The 23456-nt window shown below is 41.2% G+C and overlaps 1 protein-coding gene across 1 annotated transcript in view; it reads left to right on the forward strand.

Annotated features, from left to right (window-relative positions):
* ADARB2 (adenosine deaminase RNA specific B2 (inactive)) overlaps positions 1–23456 on the forward strand; it is an 808988-nt gene that overhangs the window by 754137 nt on the left and 31395 nt on the right. The window contains exon 10 of the mRNA XM_069729698.1: positions 11034–11215. Within this exon, the coding sequence (XP_069585799.1) occupies positions 11034–11215 (182 nt within the window). The remainder of the gene's footprint in view (positions 1–11033; positions 11216–23456) is intronic.

Genomic DNA, 23456 nt, shown 5'->3' on the forward strand with positions numbered 1-23456 from the left:
GTTTGCTATTTTTTCTGTCCAGCTTGTCTAATTTGTTGCTGGAAGCTCTGGGACGCAAAGGGTGTACCTCCGTGCCGTTAGTTCGGTACGGAGGGTCTTTTTGCCCCCTTTGCGTGGTTTTCTTTAGGGTTTTGTGTAGACCGCAAAGTTACCTTTTCTATCCTCGATCTGTTAAGAAAGTCGGGCCTCACTTTGCTGAATCTATTTCATCTCTACGTTTGTCTTTTCATCTTAACTCACAGTCATTATATGTGGGGGGCTGCCTTTTCCTTTGGGGTATTTCTCTGAGGCAAGGTAGGCTTATTTTCTATCTTCAGGCTAGTTAGTTTCCCAGGCTGTGCCGAGTTGCATAGGCAGAGTTAGGCGCAATCCACGGCTGCCTCTAGTGTTGTTTGGAGAGGATTAGGGATTGCGGTCTGCAGAGTTCCCACGTCTCAGAGCTCGTTCTATGATTTTGGGTTATTGTCAGATCACTGTATGTGCTCTGACCGCTATGTCCATTGTAGTACTGAATTGCCTTTCATAACAGTTCCCCCCAACATATGGGGTATCAGCGTTCTCAGGACAAGTTGGACAACAACTTTTGGGGTCCAATTTGTCCTGTTACCCTTGGGAAAAAAAAAACCTGGGGGCTAAAATATCATTTTCGTGGAAAAAAAATATATTTTTTATTTTCACGGCTCTGCGTTATAAACTGTAGTGAAACACTTGTTAGTTCAAAGCTCTCACAACACATCTAGATAAGTTCCTTGGGGGCTCTAGTTTCCAATATGGGGTCACTTGTGGGGGGTTTCTACTGTTTAGGTACATCAGGGGCTCTGCAAATCAACATGTCGCCTGCAGACCAATCCATCTCCAATTAACAGTAAAAAGAAAGCATTTGCACTACTAAAGCAGGATGGCACCATTGAAGCTCTAAAAAACTATAGGGAGAAAAATACTTTATCTAAAAAACTAATTAAAGCTGCCAAAAAGGAAACAGAGAAGCACATTGCTAAGGAGAGTAAAACTAATCCCAAACTGTTCTTCAACTATATCAATAGTAAAAGAATAAAAACTGAAAATGTAGGCCCCTTAAAAAATAGTGAGGAAAGAATGGTTGTAGATGACGAGGAAAAAGCTAACATATTAAACACCTTCTTCTCCACGGTATTCACGGTGGAAAATGAAATGCTAGGTGAAATCCCAAGAAACAATGAAAACCCTATATTAAGGGTCACCAATCTAACCCAAGAAGAGGTGCGAAACCGGCTAAATAAGATTAAAATAGATAAATCTCCGGGTCCGGATGGCATACACCCACGAGTACTAAGAGAACTAAGTAATGTAATAGATAAACCATTATTTCTTATTTTTAGTGACTCTATAGCGACAGGGTCTGTTCCGCAGGACTGGCGCATAGCAAATGTGGTGCCAATATTCAAAAAGGGCTCTAAAAGTGAACCTGGAAATTATAGGCCAGTAAGTCTAACCTCTATTGTTGGTAAAATATTTGAAGGGTTTCTGAGGGATGTTATTCTGGATTATCTCAATGAGAATAACTGTTTAACTCCATATCAGCATGGGTTTATGAGAAATCGCTCCTGTCAAACCAATCTAATCAGTTTTTATGAAGAGGTAAGCTATAGACTGGACCACGGTGAGTCATTGGACGTGGTATATCTCGATTTTTCCAAAGCGTTTGATACCGTGCCGCACAAGAGGTTGGTACACAAAATGAGAATGCTTGGTCTGGGGGAAAATGTGTGTAAATGGGTTAGTAACTGGCTTAGTGATAGAAAGCAGAGGGTGGTTATAAATGGTATAGTCTCTAACTGGGTCGCTGTGACCAGTGGGGTACCGCAGGGGTCAGTATTGGGACCTGTTCTCTTCAACATATTCATTAATGATCTGGTAGAAGGTTTACACAGTAAAATATCGATATTTGCAGATGATACAAAACTATGTAAAGCAGTTAATACAAGAGAAGATAGTATTCTGCTACAGATGGATCTGGATAAGTTGGAAACTTGGGCTGAAAGGTGGCAGATGAGGTTTAACAATGATAAATGTAAGGTTATACACATGGGAAGAGGGAATCAATATCACCATTACACACTGAACGGGAAACCACTGGGTAAATCTGACAGGGAGAAGGACTTGGGGATCCTAGTTAATGATAAACTTACCTGGAGCAGCCAGTGCCAGGCAGCAGCTGCCAAGGCAAACAGGATCATGGGGTGCATTAAAAGAGGTCTGGATACACATGATGAGAGCATTATACTGCCTCTGTACAAATCCCTAGTTAGACCGCACATGGAGTACTGTGTCCAGTTTTGGGCACCGGTGCTCAGGAAGGATATAATGGAACTAGAGAGAGTACAAAGGAGGGCAACAAAATTAATAAAGGGGATGGGAGAACTACAATACCCAGATAGATTAGCGAAATTAGGATTATTTAGTCTAGAAAAAAGACGACTGAGGGGCGATCTAATAACCATGTATAAGTATATAAGGGGACAATACAAATATCTCGCTGAGGATCTGTTTATACCAAGGAAGGTGACGGGCACAAGGGGGCATTCTTTGCGTCTGGAGGAGAGAAGGTTTTTCCACCAACATAGAAGAGGATTCTTTACTGTTAGGGCAGTGAGAATCTGGAATTGCTTGCCTGAGGAGGTGGTGATGGCGAACTCAGTCGAGGGGTTCAAGAGAGGCCTGGATGTCTTCCTGGAGCAGAACAATATTGTATCATACAATTATTAGGTTCTGTAGAAGGACGTAGATCTGGGTATTTATTATGATGGAATATAGGCTGAACTGGATGGACAAATGTCTTTTTTCGGCCTTACTAACTATGTTACTATGTTACTATCTAAGTCTGCATTTCAAACGGCGCTCCTTCCCTTCCAAGCTCTGCCGTGCACCCAAACAGTGGTTCCCCCCAACATATGGGGTATCAGCATTCTCAGGACAAGTTTGACAACAACTTTTGGGGTCTAATTTGTCCTGTTACCCTTGGGAAAATAAAAACGTGGGGGCTAAAATATCATTTTTGTGGAAAAAAAAAATTTTTTATTTTCACGGCTCTGCGTTATAAACTGTAGTGAAACACTTGTTGGTTCAAAGCTCTCACAACACATCTAGATAAGTTCCTTGGGGGGTCTAGTTTCCAATATGGGGTCACTTGTGGGGGGTTTCTACTGTTTAGGTACATCAGGGGCTCTGCAAATGCAACATGACACCTGCAGACCAATCCATCTAAGTCTGCATTTCAAACGGCGCTCCTTCCCTTCCGAGCTCTGCCGTGCACTCAAACGGTGGTTCCCCCCAACATATGGGTATCAGCATACTCAGGACAAATTGGACAATAACTTTTGTGGTCCAATTTCTCCTGTTACCCTTGGCGAAAAAAAAAATTGCGGGCTAAAACATCATTTTGTGGAAAGAAAAAATGATTTTTTAATTTTCACACCGCTACATTCTAAACTTTAGTGAAACAATTGGGGGTTAAAAGTGCTCACCACACATCTAGATAAGTTCCTTAGGGGGTCTTCTTTCCAAAATGGGGTCACTTGTGGGGGGTTTCCACTGTTAAGGCACGTCAGGGGCTCTCCAAATGCGACATGGGTTCCGATCTCAATTCCAGCCAATTTTGCATTGAAAAGTCAAATGGCGCTCCTTCCCTTCCGAGCTCTGCCATGTGCTCAAACAGTGGTTTATTTATATATGAAGTATCGGCGTACTCAGGACAAATTGCACAACAACTTTTGGGGTCCAATTTATCCTGTTACCCTTGGGGAAAAAAAATTGGGGGCAAAAAGATCATTTTTTGTGAAAATTAATAAGAATTTTTTTTACGGCTCTACATTATAAACTTCTGTGAAGCACGTGGAGGTTTAAAGTGCTCACCACACATCTAGATTAGTTCCTTAGAGGGTCTACTTTCCAAAATGGTGTCACTTGTGGGGGTTTCCACTGTTTAGGCACATCAGGGGCTCTCCAATCGTGACATGGGCTCCAATCTCAATTCCAGCAAATCTTGCAGTGGAAAGTCAAATGGCGCTCCTTCCCTTCCGAGCTCTGCCATGTGCCCAAACAGTGGTTTACCCCCACATATGGGGTATCGGCGTACTCAGGACAAATTGTACAACGACTTTTGTGGTCCAATTTCTCCTGTTACCCTTGGTAAAATGAAACAAATTGGACCTGAAGTAAAAATTTTGTGAAAAAAAAGTTAAATGTTAAATTTGTTATCCTGTGACGCACCTGAAGGGTTAATAAACTTTTTGAATGTGGTTTTGAGTACCTTGAGGGGTGCAGTTTTTAGAATGGTGTCACTTTTGGGCATTTTCTGTCATATAGACCCCTCAAAGTCACTTCAAGTGTGAGGTGGTCCGTAAAAAAAATGGTTGTGCAAATTTTGTTGCAAAAATGAGAAATCGCTGGTCAACTTTTAACCCTTATAACTCCCTAACAAAAAAAAATTATGTTTCCAAAATTGTGCTGATGTAAAGTAGACATGTGGGAAATGTTGTTTATTAACTATATTGTGTGATATAACTCTCTAATTTAAGGGCATAAAAACTAAAAGTTTCAAAATTGCTAATATTTCATAATTTCTGACACATTTTTGTTTTTTTCACAAATAAATGCAAGTCATATCGAAGAAGTTTTACCACTTTCATGAAGTACAATATGTCACGAGAAAACAATGTCAGAATCACCAAGATGCGTTGAAGCGTTTCAGAGTTATGACCTCATAAAGTGACAGTGGTCAGAATTGTAAAAATTGGCCCTGTCACTTAGGTGAAAACAGGCTTTGGGGTGAAGGGGTTAAAGGAAGTCGGCAGGAGGTTGTTCCAAACATCTTGGAGAACTAACCACAGATCTTTTGTGTCTTCATGTAATCCCAGACAGACTCAATGATGTTGAGATTAGGGCTCTGTGGAGGCCATATCATCACCTCCAGGACGTGTTCTTCTTCTTTACTCTGAAAATAATTCTTAATGACATTGGTGTATATATATATATATATATATATATATATATATATATATATATATATATAAATATATGTATTTCTGAAATCCTGCAATTTTGTACACTGGCTACCAATCCAATATTAGGTTAATACTTCCCATTCTGTAAAGGCATGGTTGCAACATGATCACAAGAAATGCATCTTGAATGTCCAAATTTGTAGAAACCCCTCAGGATAAGCCAGGTTTCAGTTGATTGTTTGGCATCTTTCAAAAAAAAGACTGGGATATAGCCACAAACCGTACATCTGTGTGAATAACGATGTAAGCTAATTTGGAGTCCTGATACAAGATCGGTAAATATTTCTTTATGATAGAAATTATAGAATAATATTGTGAGCTAAGTCGGGTGGAGAAAGTGATGGGATTATTTTTTGTATTTTGAGAGAGTTTCTTACCTCAGTTTCTAGTTCCCAACAAATCCCGTCTATCTATTTCAGCGACTGTTCCAATAGCACGATTGAGGATAGCATTCGTATATCCCCTGTCCCTAGGTTTCATTAGAACTTTATCAGATTCTACTTGGAAACCCTCAGATCTAGTGCAGCTGCATTTTGTGCATATAAGTTCCCTACTGGAATATTTGTAATGATATGCGGAGGGTGACATGACTTTGCTTTTCATCCTTCAATATATGTAATGTACTTAAATTGCTTCAGCGTTTTAATAATTCTTAGCGTGTTTTAACATATTTTCAGTGTGTATACTACTTGTTTTAATCATGCATTTGCTACCAGGTGCATGCATAATTTGTACTCATCGGTTGTTGACCAAACAGGTGGTCTCTAATGAATACCTCTTATGTGGCAGTAGAATCAACAATACCTTAGCCATGAGTAAGGCTTTGTAAGCTGAAACGCGCTGGTTTCTCGAGTGTATTGAGGCACGACACAATTTTAATATACCGATAAGTGTAAAGTTTTATCTTATTTTTCGTGACATCGCTAGAGGATTCTTTCTTGACTGCTGATTTCCATGCCTGGACCAGTGTAGCTCCATGCGATGCCTATACGGTGAACACCGCTAAAATGAATGAATGTGGTTTTGCTAAGCTCAGCACTTTTTTCCATGTCAGAGGGTTATCCCTGCAAATTCGGGACTGTGGGCAAGTATCATTCAGTGTTTTTTAAACTATAGGTTGTTTCCATTGCACTGTATCAACCACCTACATCTACGATGAAATACCTATCTTAAAAATTTCGGGCTCATAAAATAACCATTTTTTTTACAATACAATATTTTGCCTCAGTATTTGTAAGCCAAAACCAGGAGTGGAACAATCAGAGAAAAAGTATCAAAGAAACACGTCACCATTCTTCATTTTGCACCCACTCCTGATTTTCGTTTACAAATACTGATGTATAATGCAGACCAAATACTGAACGTGGCCTAAGGCTATGTGCACACGTAGGCAGGGTCCTGTGTGGGTTCTCCCGCAGCGGATTTGATAAATCTGCTGGGCAAAACCGCTGCGGTTATCCCTGCAGATTTATCACGGTTTGTCTTGCGGTTTCCGCTGCGGGTTACTCCTGCACTTGTTTTACTATTGATGCTGCATATGCAGCATCAATAGTAATGTTAAAAATAATTTAAAAAATGGTTATACTCACCCTCTGACGTCCTGATCTCCTCGGGGCTGCAGGCGGCGGTCCGGTTCCAAAGATGCTATGCGAGAAGGACCTTCGTGACGTCACGGTCATGTGACCGCGACGTCATCGCAGGCCCTGCTCGCATAGCAACCCTGAGACCAGACGGCCGTGTGCAGCACTGAGAGGTGAGTATATCATTATTTTTTATTTTAATTCTTTTTTTTACCACAAGTATGGTTCCCAGGGCCTGGAGGAGAGTCTCCTCTCCTCCACCCCGGGTACCATCCACACATGATCCGCTTACCTCCCGCATGGTGGGCACAGCCCCATGCGGGAAGTAAGCGGATCAATGCATTCCTATGTGTGCAGAATCGCTGCGATTCTGCACAAAGAATTGACATGCTGCGGAAAATAAAACGCTGCGTTCCCGCGCGTTGTGTTCCGCAGCATGTGCACAGCGTTTTCGGTTTCCCATAGGTTTACATTGAACTGTAAACTCATGGGAAACTGCTGCAGAAACGCTGTGGATCCGCAGCAAAATCCGCACCGTACGCACATAGCCTAAATATGTCTGGTATTTGCACTGAAGGAACATAGGCCGAATTATAATATCTGATCAAACTAATTAACATACAGTAAGTGAAAACACGAGCTGTTGAGGGGTTTTTTTGTATCATCTTAGACAGTTCTTTTAAAGGGTCTCTTCATTCCTCAAAGAAAGAAATTTTTATTTTCTAATTTTTGTGAACTCTGTTATATTTGGAAAATACATTTCGGCATCTAAACTATGGTTATTATCACGCCAGGAGAAAATAAATCACATTCTCTAAATATCAGTCCAGCTTGCCAAGCTTATTGTCTCGACCATGTTTAGATAATATATAGCCTTTACACCGCTCATCCAAACCGTTCACAGCAGAACGCGTGTATGAATTTGCTAAACACTGCTTACTCCTCCAATGCAATTTATTAGAAAGAGATAAAATGTAGACATGATCCATAATAATTCTACATATAAAAAAAATATATTTATTGACGAGCAAAAAAAAAAAAACATAGAATATCCGTCTGCCGCCATAACTGTTCATTTAGAATTTTGAAAAGGTGAGTATTTAATGATATTCCTTTCTTTCCAAATATTACATTACTTGGAAAAATTGCCGAACAGAGATATGCAAATCTGATAGTCTAAAGTAAATGTTTCATAAAATCAATGACTGTTTAAATTGTGGGACTAAATTGTTTGTATATAAATATTACCTTTTATATTCCATTTGAGTTTTATGTAGATGAACACATTACTTTAATGACCTGTATTTGCAGAGTGAGAGAAGAAGATTCTCTCAAAATTCTCAGCAGCCAGATGGCTGCCTTTTCTAGCATGAGATTAAAAGATGTTTCTAATTCACAGCTCTGCTTCTGAGGCAAATTAATATCGCAAGCTAAATTGCTTGTGTTTTTGGAATAAAATTTAAAGGGACCCTTTTTTTTTATTTTTTGCAAAGTGCTCTGTGTCACAGGTTCCTTAAGCAGATTGCTCCTCAGGTACAATGCGCCTGTTTAAACATTTGGTAATTAATGGGAAGTATTCCGTAGTAATTGACTGCTTTGGGAAAGGGAAAATATAATGACTCCTGTCCTGATTAATCATGAAAAGAGATTCATTGCATGGAGGCAGAACAATAATTGCCCTAACGATCGAGAAATGCTAATTAATGAACAAGACGATGATGTTAGAAATTAGCTGCAAAATGGCCATTTTAAGGGGGGAAAAAAAGGATTGTGTTTTCCTCTGTCGAAATTCGTTCGCTATTATGAAAAGACCAATACTAATATAGACCCGCATTAGTTGGGGACCATGTTGGCTATATCAGATTGGGGCCCACAAGCTTCAGTGTAAGCCATTTTTTTTTAGGTCATTGGCAATGACGAAAAGTCTATATACAACATGGGATCGTTGGCAATGACTAAAGGCATATATAAAACACATATACAGTATATGCCTTGTGTTTTCCTTTGTGTATTGAGACCCCAGAGTATCTTAATTGACAGAGGAGCTTCTGTGCCCTCACAGGCACCAAAGACCTAGATACAAAGGAAAAACAAAAATTTAGATAGCACAACAAAAAGGCAAATAAACAGCCAGGATGGATAATCCAAAAATCAGGATCTCCAAATCCAGTAGGGTCAACACGAAAAAAAGAGAATTTATCCAGCTTCCATATGAGAAAAAAAAGGTGGAACATTTTTTGGAATGTCATGATAAAAGACATCACGTTTTGGCCTGCATAGAGGCCTTTCTCAGGTAGTGGATGTAAATGCTACCTGTACGCTACCTATAACTACACCACTGTGTATTGACCATTTATGTCATGATCACTATATACAGTCTATACACATAGTTTCCTATTCTAACAAAAAGTGTTAGTCACCCATAGCAATAGCAATATTTTTTTCTTTCTGGGGGGGTGTAGAGGCAAAGTTGAAATTGAATTAAGGTATCAATATACTGATGTTGGCAGCAATGTAGTACATTTTATAGAAAAATGTTCACGAATGGGAACTTCATTTGTGATATCAGCAATAGGAACCAAAAATATTTATAATCACTTCACAAATGTGTGTATCTTGTTGCCATTCCCTTAGTTAAAAGACAATTTCAGCAATATGGCCACATTTTTATGCCAGGTTTACTTAGCCAAAATAGCATGGATACTATAAGTTAAGGTCATTAGAAGTTCAGTAGGGTCAGGACAATTGACCGTAATATGGTGGGAAAATGCGGCCATATTAGGCTTACCCGTATTTTCCGGCATATAAGACGACTGGGCGTATAAGACGACCCCCAACTTTTCCAGTTAAAATATAGAATCTTCTCAAAAGTCGGGGGTTGTCTTATATGCCGGGTGTCGTCTTATAGGGTGGGTGCGGAGCAATTTGCGGTCGAAGTATATAGTGGGGGGAGTGGTCCCGATGACGAGGTGAGGGAGCGCCTCACCAGGAAGGTGTAAGTGAAGCAAACTGTCAGCGTCTGGGATGCCAGGGTTATGCAAAAAAGAGAGAGAGCGGTGCTGTGCCTAGAAAAACACTTCTCTTTCACTCATCTGGCTCGCCCTCTCTGCCTCTGCTTCACTTACACCTTCCCGATGAGGCGCCCCCTCACCTCGTCATTGGGGTCGCTCCCCCCACAATATGTGGCGACCGCAGATTACTCCGCACCTGCCCTATAAAACGACACCTGGCGTATAAGACGATACCCGACTTTTGAGAAGATTTTCGGGGGTTAAAAAGTAGTCTTATACGCCAGAAAATACAGTATTTGAAACTATCCAATAAGAGAGTTGTGTAGAGAACCTATATTTGTGCTTAAAATAATGAAGCATATTCTTGAATAATGTGTCTCAGTTTTCCGATGAAGTCATGATCAAACTAGCTTACCATAATAGCAATGAGTCTTCCTGCCGGTTGAGGTTCTGACAATAATGAGCCTCAACAATCAAGCAAAGACATCCACATTTGGGGTTTAGTTGGGTCTATTTTTTATGAGCTGACTTCCAAATTACCTATTAAAGTGGTAAATCACCTTAGCTAGCTGTTGATGAGCACTGTATCTCCTGACCACCCTATACACATGCGTTCTGGGCATGGTACACTTCTCTACATTGAGAACGAAAAAATTTACCTTATCACCAAAGAAAAATGAAGCCTCAAGCGGTAACTAATTAAGATATATTGTCCGCCTAAGTAATGCAAAGGCAAAATGTGTTGTTTACAGGGAGAACAACTTTTGTGGCAGCAGCTCTACATTCTGGAGATGAGGGCAGGGGCAGCCCTTTTCTTACATTTAGATGCTAATGTCTAAGCCAAACAGCCTGGATGACTGTATAAAGCTTTGCTGATGGTAGATGTGGTCGTGTTAGGATAATGGTTACGTCTATTAATATTGTAAGATTATCAAAAAAAGGTGACTTTTTAGATTGACTTTATAGGCATAATATACTGTAGACCAGGGGTGTCAAACTGCATTCCTGGAGGGCTGCAAACAGGTCATGTTTTAAGGATTTCCTTGTACTGCACAGGTGATAATTTAATCACCAACTCATTATTTGTGTAGGTGATTAAATTATCACCTGTGCAGTACCAGGAAATCCTGAAAACATGACCTGTTTGCAGCCCTCGAGGGATGCAGTTTGACACCCCTGCTGTAGACCACGATAACACAAATGGTGGATCTCCCGCTGTCACTGAACTATGAGATGTAGCCTACTACGATGAGTGGGGGATATTCTAGCTCGATAGCACTGGACACCCTATGTATTTCTGATTTTGTCAGCAGGTAACTCGAGTCTTGTACTGTGACTGCAGCTTGTAATCACCTGATTCTGTATTTTCTGACCAGTGTAATTTCAATTTCTTTGTCCAGATGGAATATCCTGGGGTTACAGGGTGCCCTTCTTAGTCACTTCATCGAGCCTATTTATGTGCACAGCATTATCGTCGGCAGCCTACACCACACAGGCCACCTGTCCAGGGTAATGAGCCACAGACTAGAAGAGATTGGTAAATTGCCAGCTCCGTTTCGGCATAATCATCCTCTCCTTAGCGGTAAGCAAATACCTTTCTTGTAGACAAATTACATTGTTCCCCTCTGTTCTTCTAAACCATGGTAATTGTGCAAGAAGCCTGCACGAAGGTTAATCAAGGTCAAGCTGCTACAAGCCTCCCTTCATTATGTATTATTTACTGAAGACCCCTCTCATACTTTTACTTCATTTTCTTGTAGGTCATTGTCTTTTGAATTAAATATATGTACATCTTTCCAAGCATGTATTTTCAATTAATATAGATAGTATGGACATCTAGGACACTGGAATAGGCTACCTGCAATCACCATAATTTCCTACAACCTGCAGTATGATCACATTGTAATTTGGATTTAATACATAGAGTTGTACAGATAATTTTCTTCTTATTTCTTTTGTCGTTTTTCCTCCTTGACACACAGACTCAATTATTATAAAAATAAATATATTTATTCTATAAGAATAAATGCCATCATCATTGGAATTGATCTAGAAATTTGTTTGTATCTAAGACATAGAAAAAATGTGATGTCGCCTAGTAAGAGTGCAAAATCTTTCAACTTCTCCAATAATTCAGTGCTTGGGGAATTTTGTGGCATTCTACATAGTATCCAAATTATAATTGGAAAAAATGGTTGTAAAATAAATAAATAAATAAATAAAGGAACTTTAAAGAAAACTTCACACCTCCAAAAATTATATTTACTACTACTAGCAAAAATATTGGTAATCTGAACATAAAAACTGTTTAAATCATGTCAACTGGAAGAGCGGCTACAGGGAGAAAAGTTATATTCTCCCTGCAGCTGCTCGCCTCCAGTCATTGGGGCGGTACAGGGATTTGGAACAGTCAGCACTCGTTACAATATACCTTGACTTTCAGCCTGATCTGCATACATACAATACAACATTTTGGAGATAACAGGTTCCCCTTTAAATGATTGCAGAGAAGAGCAGTCAAAGTTATTAAGGGAATGAGTGGTCTGCAATTTCAAGATAGGTTATTAAACTTGGAGTTATTCGGTTCGGAAATATGAAGGCTTGAAGATTGAAGATTGAAGATTGTACTACAATGTACAAATACTGTATGTGAGGGGACAGTACAGAGATCTTTCCAATGATCCTTTTACACGCAGGGCAGCGACAGGGACAAGGGACATTCTCTACATCTAGAGGAATGAAAGTTTAATTGTAATCACAGATGCAGATTCTGTACTGTAAGAGCAGTGAGAATACAGAATTCAACAAAATATTGTAATGGTTGATTCACTACTAAGATTCAAGAATGGTCTGGATGCCTTCCTTGATAAATATAATCTTACAGGTTATGGGCACTAGATTATGTGATGATGACCCCACAGGAACTAATCTGATTTCCATATGGAGTCAGGAAGGCATTTTCCCCTAATATGGAGCTATTAGTGTCTGCCTCATGGGGGTTTTGCCATCCTCTGGATCAACATGTTAGGCTGAACTCAATGGACTTAAGTCTACCTTCAACCCTGAAACTATGAATATATTTACTGGGAAAAATCACTTTACTTTAGGGGATCTAGAAAGTAATAATAAAGATGAAATAGTATGTGTGTATCTGGCCAGAGAAACAAGAGGGACCAAATTCCGAAATTCCCTAAAGCCCTGACTCCATAGAAGCACATAGAGTGCTATTTCTTACATTTAGATGGACATTGGTATGATATAATTTCCCCTTAGGCCGGTTTCACATGTCAGTGTCACCGGTACGTGTGGTGACAGTTTTCTCATGTGCCGGAGACACTGACACACGTAGACCCATTCAAATGAATGGGCCTATGCACGTTAGTGTGTATTGACGGACCGTCTGTCTGTGTGCAAAACACACAGACATGTCCGTTTTGACCCGGACACACGGGCCGCAAACGTGCCACACACGTGCCCACGGAGAACAGTGCACCACGTCCTCAACGGACGGCCGTCAGGGAAGTAGTGCTACTGTATGCCCTGTTCCCCAGTGGCTGGTACTGAATGCAGCTGTCATTATTCTCCCCTGATCTGCCTGCGGGCAGCGCAAGCAGGGGAGAATTAATGAATGAATGATTGAATGAATGAAAAACCCGACGTGGGGTCCCCCTATGTTTTTAAACTAAACCAGCAAAACTCACAGGTGTGGGCTGATATTCTCAGGCTGGTAAAGGGCCATGGATATTGGCCCCCCAGCCTAAAAACAGTAGCCCCCAGCTGGCCAGAAAAGGCGCATCTATTAGATGTGCCAATTCTGTAGCTTTGCCCAGTTCTTCCCATTTTCCCACTTGCCTAGTAACAGTGGCAAGTAGGGTAATGGGGGGTTAATGTCACCTTCCTATTGATACCTCTCCATTACTAATCCCATAGTTGGTAAAGGGTTAAATAAACACCACACAGTAAGAATAAAGTATTTTAATGAGATCATACACCACACAGTTTTGTCATCTTTATTATACTGGCAATCCAAGCGACGCCCTCGATCTCCTGTAAAAACAAAAAAAGAAAAACCAACAATATACTCATACCTGTCCGGCATTCAGTCAGTCCCACGCCGTAATCCATATCTGGGGTATATACATTTTACAACTGGGAGCGATGCTAATATGACCATCCTGGCTATAAACTACTGGGGAATGAATGATATGCAGCGGGCGGGCGCAGGCTCAGTATCTAGTGGTGACGTCACTGAGTCTGTGTTCACTGCTGGCATGAACTCCTGTGACCTCAGGACCATGGGAGAATGCAAGTGATGAGGTCACTGTGACAGAGCTTGAACTGCGGTGATCTCATGACTTGCATTCTCCCACAGTCCTGAGGTCACAGGAGTTCATGCCAACAAAGAGCACAGACTCAGTGATGTCAGCGCTAGTTACTGAGCCTGCGCCCGCTGCATATCATTCATTCATTCTCCCCTGCTCGTAGGGGAGAAGGGATGTCAGCCGGCTTCAGTACCAGCCGCTGGGGAACAGCGCTTACAGTAGCACTACTTCCCCGGCGGCCGTCCGTGTGGTACTGATGCGGCACACGGTTGCCACACGTGTGCTGCACGTAGTACACACATGGACACACGGACACTGATATCTCCGGTACCGTTTGATACCGTGCCGCACAAGAGGTTGGTACACAAAATGAGAATGCTTGGTCTGGGGGAAAATGTGTGTAAATGGGTTAGTAACTGGCTTAGTGATAGAAAGCAGAGGGTGGTTATAAATGGTATAGTCTCTAACTGGGTTGCTGTGACCAGTGGGGTACCGCAGGGGTCGGTATTGGGACCTATTCTCTTCAACATATTCATTAATGATCTGGTAGAAGGTTTACACAGTAAAATATCGATATTTGCAGATGATACAAAACTATGTAAAGCAGTTAATACAAGAGAAGATAGTATTCTGCTACAGATGGATCTGGATAGGTTGGAAACTTGGGCTGAAAGGTGGCAGATGAGGTTTAACAATGATAAATGTAAGGTTATACACATGGGAAGAAGGAATCAATATCACCATTACACACTGAACGGGAAACCACTGGGTAAATCTGACAGGGAGAAGGACTTGGGGATCCTAGTTAATGATAAACTTACCTGGAGCAGCCAGTGCCAGGCAGCAGCTGCCAAGGCAAACAGGATCATGGGGTGCATTAAAAGAGGTCTGGATACACATGATGAGAGCATTATACTGCCTCTGTATAAATCCCTAGTTAGACCGCACATGGAGTACTGTGTCCAGTTTTGGGCACCGGTGCTCAGGAAGGATATAATGGAACTAGAGAGAGTACAAAGGAGGGCAACAAAATTAATAAAGGGGATGGGAGAACTACAATACCTAGATAGATTAGTGAAATTAGGATTATTTAGTCTAGAAAAAAGACGACTGAGGGGCGATCTAATAACCATGTATAAGTATATAAGGGGACAATACAAATATCTCGCTGAGGATCTGTTTATACCAAGGAAGGTGACGGGCACAAGGGGGCATTCTTTGCGTCTGGAGGAGAGAAGGTTTTTCCACCAACATAGAAGAGGATTCTTTACTGTTAGGGCAGTGAGAATCTGGAATTGCTTGCCTGAGGAGGTGGTGATGGCGAACTCAGTCGAGGGGTTCAAGAGAGGCCTGGATGTCTTCCTGGAGCAGAACAATATTGTATCATACAATTATTAGGTTCTGTAAAAGGACGTAAATCTGGGGATTTATTATGATGGAATATAGGCTGAACTGGATGGACAAATGTCTTTTTTCGGCCTTACTAACTATGTTACTATGTTACTATGTTACTATCTTGACATTAGCCTTTAGGATGGGTAGCAAAACGGGCTGTCTGTTGACAAGTTTTTATCTTATCATTTTGAAAGCCTTCTACATTGACTTAGGTTAGCCGACTTTCCTAAAAAGTATTTAAATATATTTTCTTTCACCCTACAAGAGAGCTAATTTGCCTTTTTCCCATGGAGCATTGCCTATATAGTACATTGTTTAGTAAGACTACATACTCAGCTGGTCTCTTTAAGGAGAACCAGGACTGCCATGAACTGTATAGGTAGATGTAGGTATAGTCATATAGTAGCATACATTCCCCATAGGGTTGCGTTGTGAAAGAAAAATGTACGGCACCATCTGCCGCACTGCAAGTCAGCACCAAAAAAGAGGTACTGATGTACCACCGCAACAGAGGCCAAAATGGCCAAAAAGGTTTATTCCTGTTAGATCTTCTACAAATCTAAAAAAAAAGGGACAAAGTAATAAGTAGAGAAATATTCTGTGAAGTTATCAGCATATGTACTGCTTTCAGGGGAGAATATCTGTGTAAGGACTTTGCTTGCCGGATCTTGGGAGGCAGTGCATGGACGTCCGACGTGTGCATGTGTCAGAAGCTTACCATTTCCTAATTAACCAAAATTAGTTACGCTATTCCAATGTAGTCACATAAATGACCTTGTTAGAATTCTTTTAAGTAGCTGGTTGTGAAACCTATCTGAATAAGTAGTACTTAAGTCATGATGCTTAAAGAGCTAATAATTAGGTAATATCTGCACTAAATGTTCAATAGCGTTAGCGCACAGTAAATCCGTGTCTCAAGCGTATTTATATGTGGGGCAATTTCCCCAATGGGATGGGCCAACAATGGCTAAAGAGGTTGGAAGACGCCGTCTACGGAAACAAGGTTCTAACAGGTGATAGTCACACAACTCCTATCATTTTTGTCTCTGCATACATAAGTGATGTTAAAGGGATCACCGGGTATCTCTCCTCATATAATGGGAACGTTAGCCTCATGTCTGTGGATATAGGTTTACTAATTATATCTGTCTGACAAAATGTCCTATTATTCCAACGAAACATGTCTTGGCAGTGGACGATTTAAGTAATAATGAAGTTGGAAATTCTTACAAAAATAATTGAAATCCAGATCGTTTCATGGACTGTTACCAAGAATAATAAGCAATACCAGTGTTAGAGACGACTTAGATCAAGTCTAATTACTGTGATCTCGGCCCCACTGGTGGTGGTGAATGAGTTAATAAGGGCATTGTCACAAAAGTCAGCTCTCCAGGACATAATATTTTAGAAAAAAGAGAATCTTGTTATTGCACAAAACAGAAACATTGTAGAAATGTAAAGGAAACTTGTCATGTCCCCTATAGATATTAACCTGCAGATATAGTGGTCATCCACAGGTTACATTGAATCTGTCAGCAGGTTTTTGACACCTAATCCGAGAGCAGAATAATATAAGGGCAGGGATTCCAGCAATGTGTCACTTACTGGGCGGCTTGCTGTAGTTTTCATGTGTATTTTTTATTGAAAACTTCATGAAGTTTTTCATAATATTACTGTTTTATCAGCAAGTTTTTCATAATATTACTGTTTTATCAGCAAGTTTTTCATAATATTACTGTTTTATCAGCAAGAGATTATCGCTAGAAAAGTAGTAGACCTGATGCCAGGAGGTCAGGCATAGTCATGAGCTGTGCATAGCCCCACCCCCACCACTGATTGGCAGCACTGTGGGAACATGGGCAGAAAGCTGCCAATCAGTGGTGTGGGCGGGGTTATACAGGGCTCTGCATTTAGAGAACTGCTAGATCTGCAGCAGAGAAAACCGTGATTTTGTTAAAATGACAGCAAGCAGCCCAGTAAGTGACACATCGCTGGAATCAGGGTCTCTGCCTCTACAGTATGCTTCTCTCAGATGCGATAGCAAAAACTTGCTGATTGATTCCCTTTAATGGAGATACAAGGTTGTCTGGCCATCTAACTGAAAGTGCGGCTACCGTAAGACAATAAACTTCCTCTCTAAAGCCTTTTCGGTCATAGTGGCGTGAGCGGAGTGGCTTTGGTTGCTAAGTACACAGCGAGCCGTGGCTGTATACACCCCCTTGGCACTTTGACAGCTCGCTCTGCACAGATGCACTGCACAAGTAGGAAAATGTGTTAAGCGTATCCATAGCCTCCCAATCACCCAATAGAGGGGTGTAGGTATCTTTTTGGTATTTGTGGATGCCTATGTAACCCTATGCCACTGATGCCACTGTACGCATGTACAGAGTCTTTTCTCAGGGGTATACATTGGAAAATAACTTTGACGCATACATGCAATAGACACTGTTAGATTTTAATGTGCCAGCAGCCTTCCGTTTATACATCAAAATATAGATAATGAACTGTCCATAATAGATTATCTCTATGTAACGGCCATTTTTGGTGAGCACTTCACATTTATAATTTCCACTGTATTGTACAAGATGTATAACGGAGCTTTAAAGTTAAGTTTTCCTCTACTATGAAATGATAAGTATTTATAGCCTCCTCCTAGAGCCATTATGGCCATAATTACTGCAGCTTTACTCTGTTTAAACCAATTAACCCCCCAGCACATTTCTTAGCTAATGTGAATAAAGTATAGTCAGATTCAAACCAATTCAGATACATTACTGTGATTTAGTCAGAGAGATTTCAGAAGAATTTTACACATTATTCTACATTGTGTGCTGTGACATTAGACAATTGCAAATTAGTATATATGGAAAAGTATCCCAAAATGCTAATATTTTACATTACATGTGAAAAATAAAGATCAAGATGCTAGCAACCATTGTTAAGTGATGTGAAAGATTAGGACGCCACGCACACAGAGACTGTCCCAATATTTTTATCCATGTGTTGTACATGTGATTGATGTTTGTATGTTTGCCCTTCTTTCGCAAATCCCCCAAAACATACTGAAATATTGCTCAGTATTCTGCAAATGTAAAGCAAGTATTAAATATAACAACATTTGTTTATTAACATTACATTGACATCAGGCATATACAAGATGTTTGCCTATGATAAGTAGAACAAAAAAATAAAATTTACATTTGAAGAATAGAATTACAAGAATATCAAGAAATACAAAATGGGGAGAGAGGAAACGTTAACAGCAACACAAGAACCTCGAGAACCTCAAAGTCACATGGCATCAGGTTAGAGGCAAGAGGTAATTCTGTCTCGGCGCCGTCACATAGAAATTATTTTCTAACAGTTCAGAAGCCAAATCCTGTAATAACAACTCTCTGATCAATATAGTTTGTCTGATTTTAAAGCTTTCACACCGTTCCATTCTTTTTTTTAAGGCTCTACCGGAGATAGCAGAGCGAATAAATTGGGCAATGGCGCATATGTGCCGTCACCCCTCTGTTCTGACTTGGCGCTTCGGAGTCCCGTTTCCAGGATCCTGAAGAAGTCCCAGCAATTGGATTCCAAATAATTCGCTAGTTATCATCAATCCCTTGAATAGAGGTGATGACAAAAAATTATGGAAATAAAAGGATTTCTTTTTACAGGATCCTGTGTAAGGCCAGTCTCACACGTCCAGATAATTCCGGTACCGGAAAAATCAGTACCGGAATTATCCGTGTCCGTGTGCTCACGTGGCACATCAGTGTGGCACACGTGCGGCGCCTGTGTGCCGACTGGGTACCACACGCACCGTGCAGGAGACAGCGCTACAGTTAAGTGCTGTCCCCTGCATCTGGTGCTGAAGCCGCCATTCATTTCTTCTCTCCAGTAGCGTTCGCTGGAAAGAAGGGATGAATAATCTTTTTTTTTTTATTTATTTTTGTTTTTAAAATAAAGTTGCCAGTAATCTGCCCCCTCCCACCTCCTGTGCGCCCCCCCGCTGGCATTAAAATACTTACCCAGCTCCCTTGGCGCTTACATCCTCTCAGCGTCGCAGCTCTTCCTGTATGAGCGGTCACGTGGTGCTGCTTATTACAGTAATGAATATGAGGCTCCACCCCTTTGGGAGGTGGAGCCGCATATTCATCACTGTAATGTGCGGCACCACGTGACCGCTCATACAGGACAAGCAGCGACGCTGAGAGGATGTAAGCACCGAGGGAGCTGGGTAAGTATTTTAATGCCAGCGGGCAGGCGCACAGGGGGTGGGAGGGGGCAGATTACCGGCAACTTTATTTTAAAAACAAAAATAAAAAAAAAAAGATTATTCATTCCTTCTTTCCAGCGAACGCTGCTGGAGAGAAGAAATGAATGGGGCTTCAGCACCACACGCAGGTGGGACACCGCAAAAACAACAACAGTGTGTGGCAACCTTGTGAAGACTTACAGAATACGTTTGACCTCTGTCATTGCCAACAAAGGATATATTACAAAGTATTGAGATGAAATTTTGTTTCTGACCAAATACTTATTTTCCACCATAATATGCAAATAAATTGTTAAAAAAACAGACAATGTGATTTTCTGGATTTTTTTTTCTCAGTTTGTCTCCCATAGTTGAGGTCTACCTATGATGTAAATTACAGACGCCTCTCATCTTTTTAAGTGGTGGAACTGGCACTATTGCTGACTGACTAAATACTTTTTTGCCCCACTGTACATTGCCCCTCCTGTGGCCAGAATAACACTCTCAGGCTAATGTACCCTTGTGAACGTTTGGTTTGTATTTCAGGAGCTTTCCTAACGTACACATCTTAGGGATTCAAAAAAGATCAGAGACAGAATCTTGACCTTCACTCTTAGGCTTTGCATTAGGCCTAATACAAGGCATCAGTTTTGCCTAATCATCACTTGAAATAGTTCTTCTCATTTCCTTTAATTGGTAACATTGCAAAGGACTTATAAAGACAAGCAACTTCATGATTTACTTGTCATTACAAATCCACTACATTCTCAAGAAAGGAGGGATTACTAATTGTATTTTTTACTGTTGTTGCTTAAAGGGTATTTAAAAAAATGCCTAAGAACTAACAGGCATATGTTGTTGTACCTGGCACCAGTCATTGACCGTTCTTCCCGAAGATTCAGCTCCTCCCTAAAGAGCAACAGTTTCTCTTCCTTTCGACAGGGCGGGACTACTAGCGCCATGCTGATTGACAGCCAAATTCCCCCATTTAGGCAGCAGAGAGCTGGCTGTCAATCAGCATGACACTAGTAGTCCCGCCCTGTCAACAGGAAAAGAAACTGCCGCTCTGCTAGCTTGATGTCAGTGGCAGTCTGTGACCTATCTGTGCTGATGGAAAACGGTGGTGGGCACAACAGGCAGGTAGCTCAAGTCCTGAATATCACCCTTAAGTTACCGGCAACTTCTGCAGTTTGTCAGAGATTGCTGGACCAAAAGTGCAGACATTACAAGCTCTTCGCTAAAGGGCCTGAAAGTGCTGCTCTGAACTTGTCTGAATTGCTAGATCTGGCCAGCTTCAGTGCCACAGTGGATCCTCCATTGCTGTAGAAGCAAAGCTGCCTGTGCTTGCATCAATGGGCACACATTTCGGGACAGAGTCGTAGCAGTGCTATGAGCCTGACTTGTCAATCAGTCAGGAGTCCACCACCCTGGGAATCGGGATGCCATCAATAATTGTTAAAATCAAAACTATGGAGAAAATCCAACAAACATCTTACCTTTATGAGTCAAAATTCCCTCTTAATTCCAGTAGATGTTGTATGGTGTTGCCTTCTACTGAACCAAATACCTATGTCTGAGAGATATCAATTTGATAGACATCTATCTTTCTCCAACCTGTTAAATTATGTTAGTTAATAAAAGCCTAAGAATAAATGGTTGATCACTTGATAATTGTTTAAAGATATCTATCGATAATTTCTGTTGGGCATGCTATAGCAATACTATTTGAAGGCTCAAGCAATTTCCCGTGAGTGGAGTAATTACTGGTCATGTAGTTACCTCTGATTACACCCCCGCTTTTATACCATAATGAGTTATTCATGCTATATTCAGTCATCATCATCATATCCTTGTTAAAGCGTGGTTAAAAAACGCCATCCAGATACTTTAAGAAATAATATTTCCGGTAATTTTCTTTTTCTCATGAAGTAAAACTTTAGCAAATGAATCTATTTTTCTGTTGTCTTGAATTTCGTTCATAAATGAGATTTCATATCTGTGGGGAATTTTCATCATTTTATTCAGCGTGAATGCAGCATGACAAGGTCTACAGGGAGAAGATGTTGCCTAATCTGTTTTATTCTGTTTATCTTGCGTGCGTGCAAAGTGTCTGCTAATTCAGTTCACATTTACGTTTTCTATTCCTGATTGATCTCAATGTATCTGTATTTAATCTTGGTCCCGCAGCTATCTGGTTTCTCTGAATACGAAGGAAGAACAAAGTTCATTGTGGTTGTCATAGCATAAAGTCCTGAGAACTTTTTGGCCATACTTTTTCTGATAATTTATTATTACTATTATGTGACGACAAATGCAAAAAAAAACAATTCTTGAAAACATATGAAAGTGGGTTAAGATGGCCTCCGCCTTTGTGTCGGAAGAGCTACCATATAGACTGCTACGAAGGCTGTTAATGAGCCATAGAAAGAGTGTCCTAGGTTAGGCCACATCCTGATGAATATTGGGAAGATACTTAGAATTTATACCCAGGCTTTAATGCATAATAGGCCATAAAGACCCCTCTGCCAAAGTTGTTAAATGCTTATCGTAGTTAAGGGCAGAAGTGGATTAAGAGTAGCCGGGGCTCAGGGCAGTTTAGGAGGCATGCCCCTTCCCAGGTCCCCAATTTAGCACGTGACATGTCACATGACTCCTCTTGATAGATCATGTGATAGGTCATGTGTAACACAGGTGCTCTGTAGCACATCCGTACACGGAAAACAACGCAAATGTTTCCCTTATGTATGGCACTATAAATATCACAGCTATACAAAATAGAGCAGGGGTGGGAGATTAATTTTCCCAAGGGGCTACATAACAGACGGTGACTATTGTGGAGGCCAAACCGATAGGCTGAAATTAATTCTGCTCAATATTAATATCATTAAATAAAATAAATATTAGTAATTCTATGACTTAATATTGAGCAGAATTAAGTATGCTGGCATCCCTCACTTAGCCCCTCAATCAACAAACAAAGCAATCAGTCTTTGGGGCCCTTAAACATATATATCTATATTGTACTGTATATAATTATATACGTTCATTACATATTATCTGATCACCTTTACAGGATGCCTGGTCAGTCAGAGTAGTGGTAGGACTAAGAGGTATATATATATCTACGATGCCGATACAGTTGAATGCGGCGCGCATTGGGGGGTGGTGCTGGCATCGGGTCGGGCCCCCCTGACTCACGGCCTCCATCGCAGCCACGAGATGTGCCGCTATTAGAGGAAGTCCACTCGCTGAGGGTCTTTGAGAGAGCAGGGGCCCGAGTCTGCTTGCCCCTAACGCCGACCCTGATAGTGGGCAGCTGCTGCAGAAACCGGCAGCTGTGGCTAGTACGGCACGCTATTAAAGTAAAATGAATATTCAGTGGTCTCTACACCCATGGGCGTGGGGAGCAGTGAATATTCATTTTTCTTTAGCAGCGGGGACAGGCTTTAGCTGCAGCAGCCAACTCCTGCCTCCTGTCACCTGCTGCTCTACCGCTGCTGCTCTGCTGGTGCTGGGGGGGCCCTGACTCACGGGCCCCATAGCAGCTGGGTGGTGTGCACCTATTAGGGACAAGCCACTGGCTGGAGGCCCCTGGGACAGAGGGGACCCTAGGCAGCTGCCAGCCCTGTATGCCAGCAGATGTCAATGTCTGGGCCCAGTTCAGGTCCGGTTCGCCTGTGGGCCAGTCTGACACTGAGTACATTTGTAGTAGGTCAAAATAGCCAAAGGTGCTCTAGTAAGCAGGGCCAGTTTTAAAAACAGTGGGGCACTGGGCAAAAGTTAAAAGTGGGGTCCAAAATGCTAACACATTGCACCATCTCACAGAAACATTTAGGTTACTTTTACACCAGCTGATTTTA

Source organism: Ranitomeya imitator, chromosome 6 (assembly GCF_032444005.1).
Source record: "Ranitomeya imitator isolate aRanImi1 chromosome 6, aRanImi1.pri, whole genome shotgun sequence".
Classification (NCBI taxonomy): domain Eukaryota; kingdom Metazoa; phylum Chordata; class Amphibia; order Anura; family Dendrobatidae; genus Ranitomeya; species Ranitomeya imitator.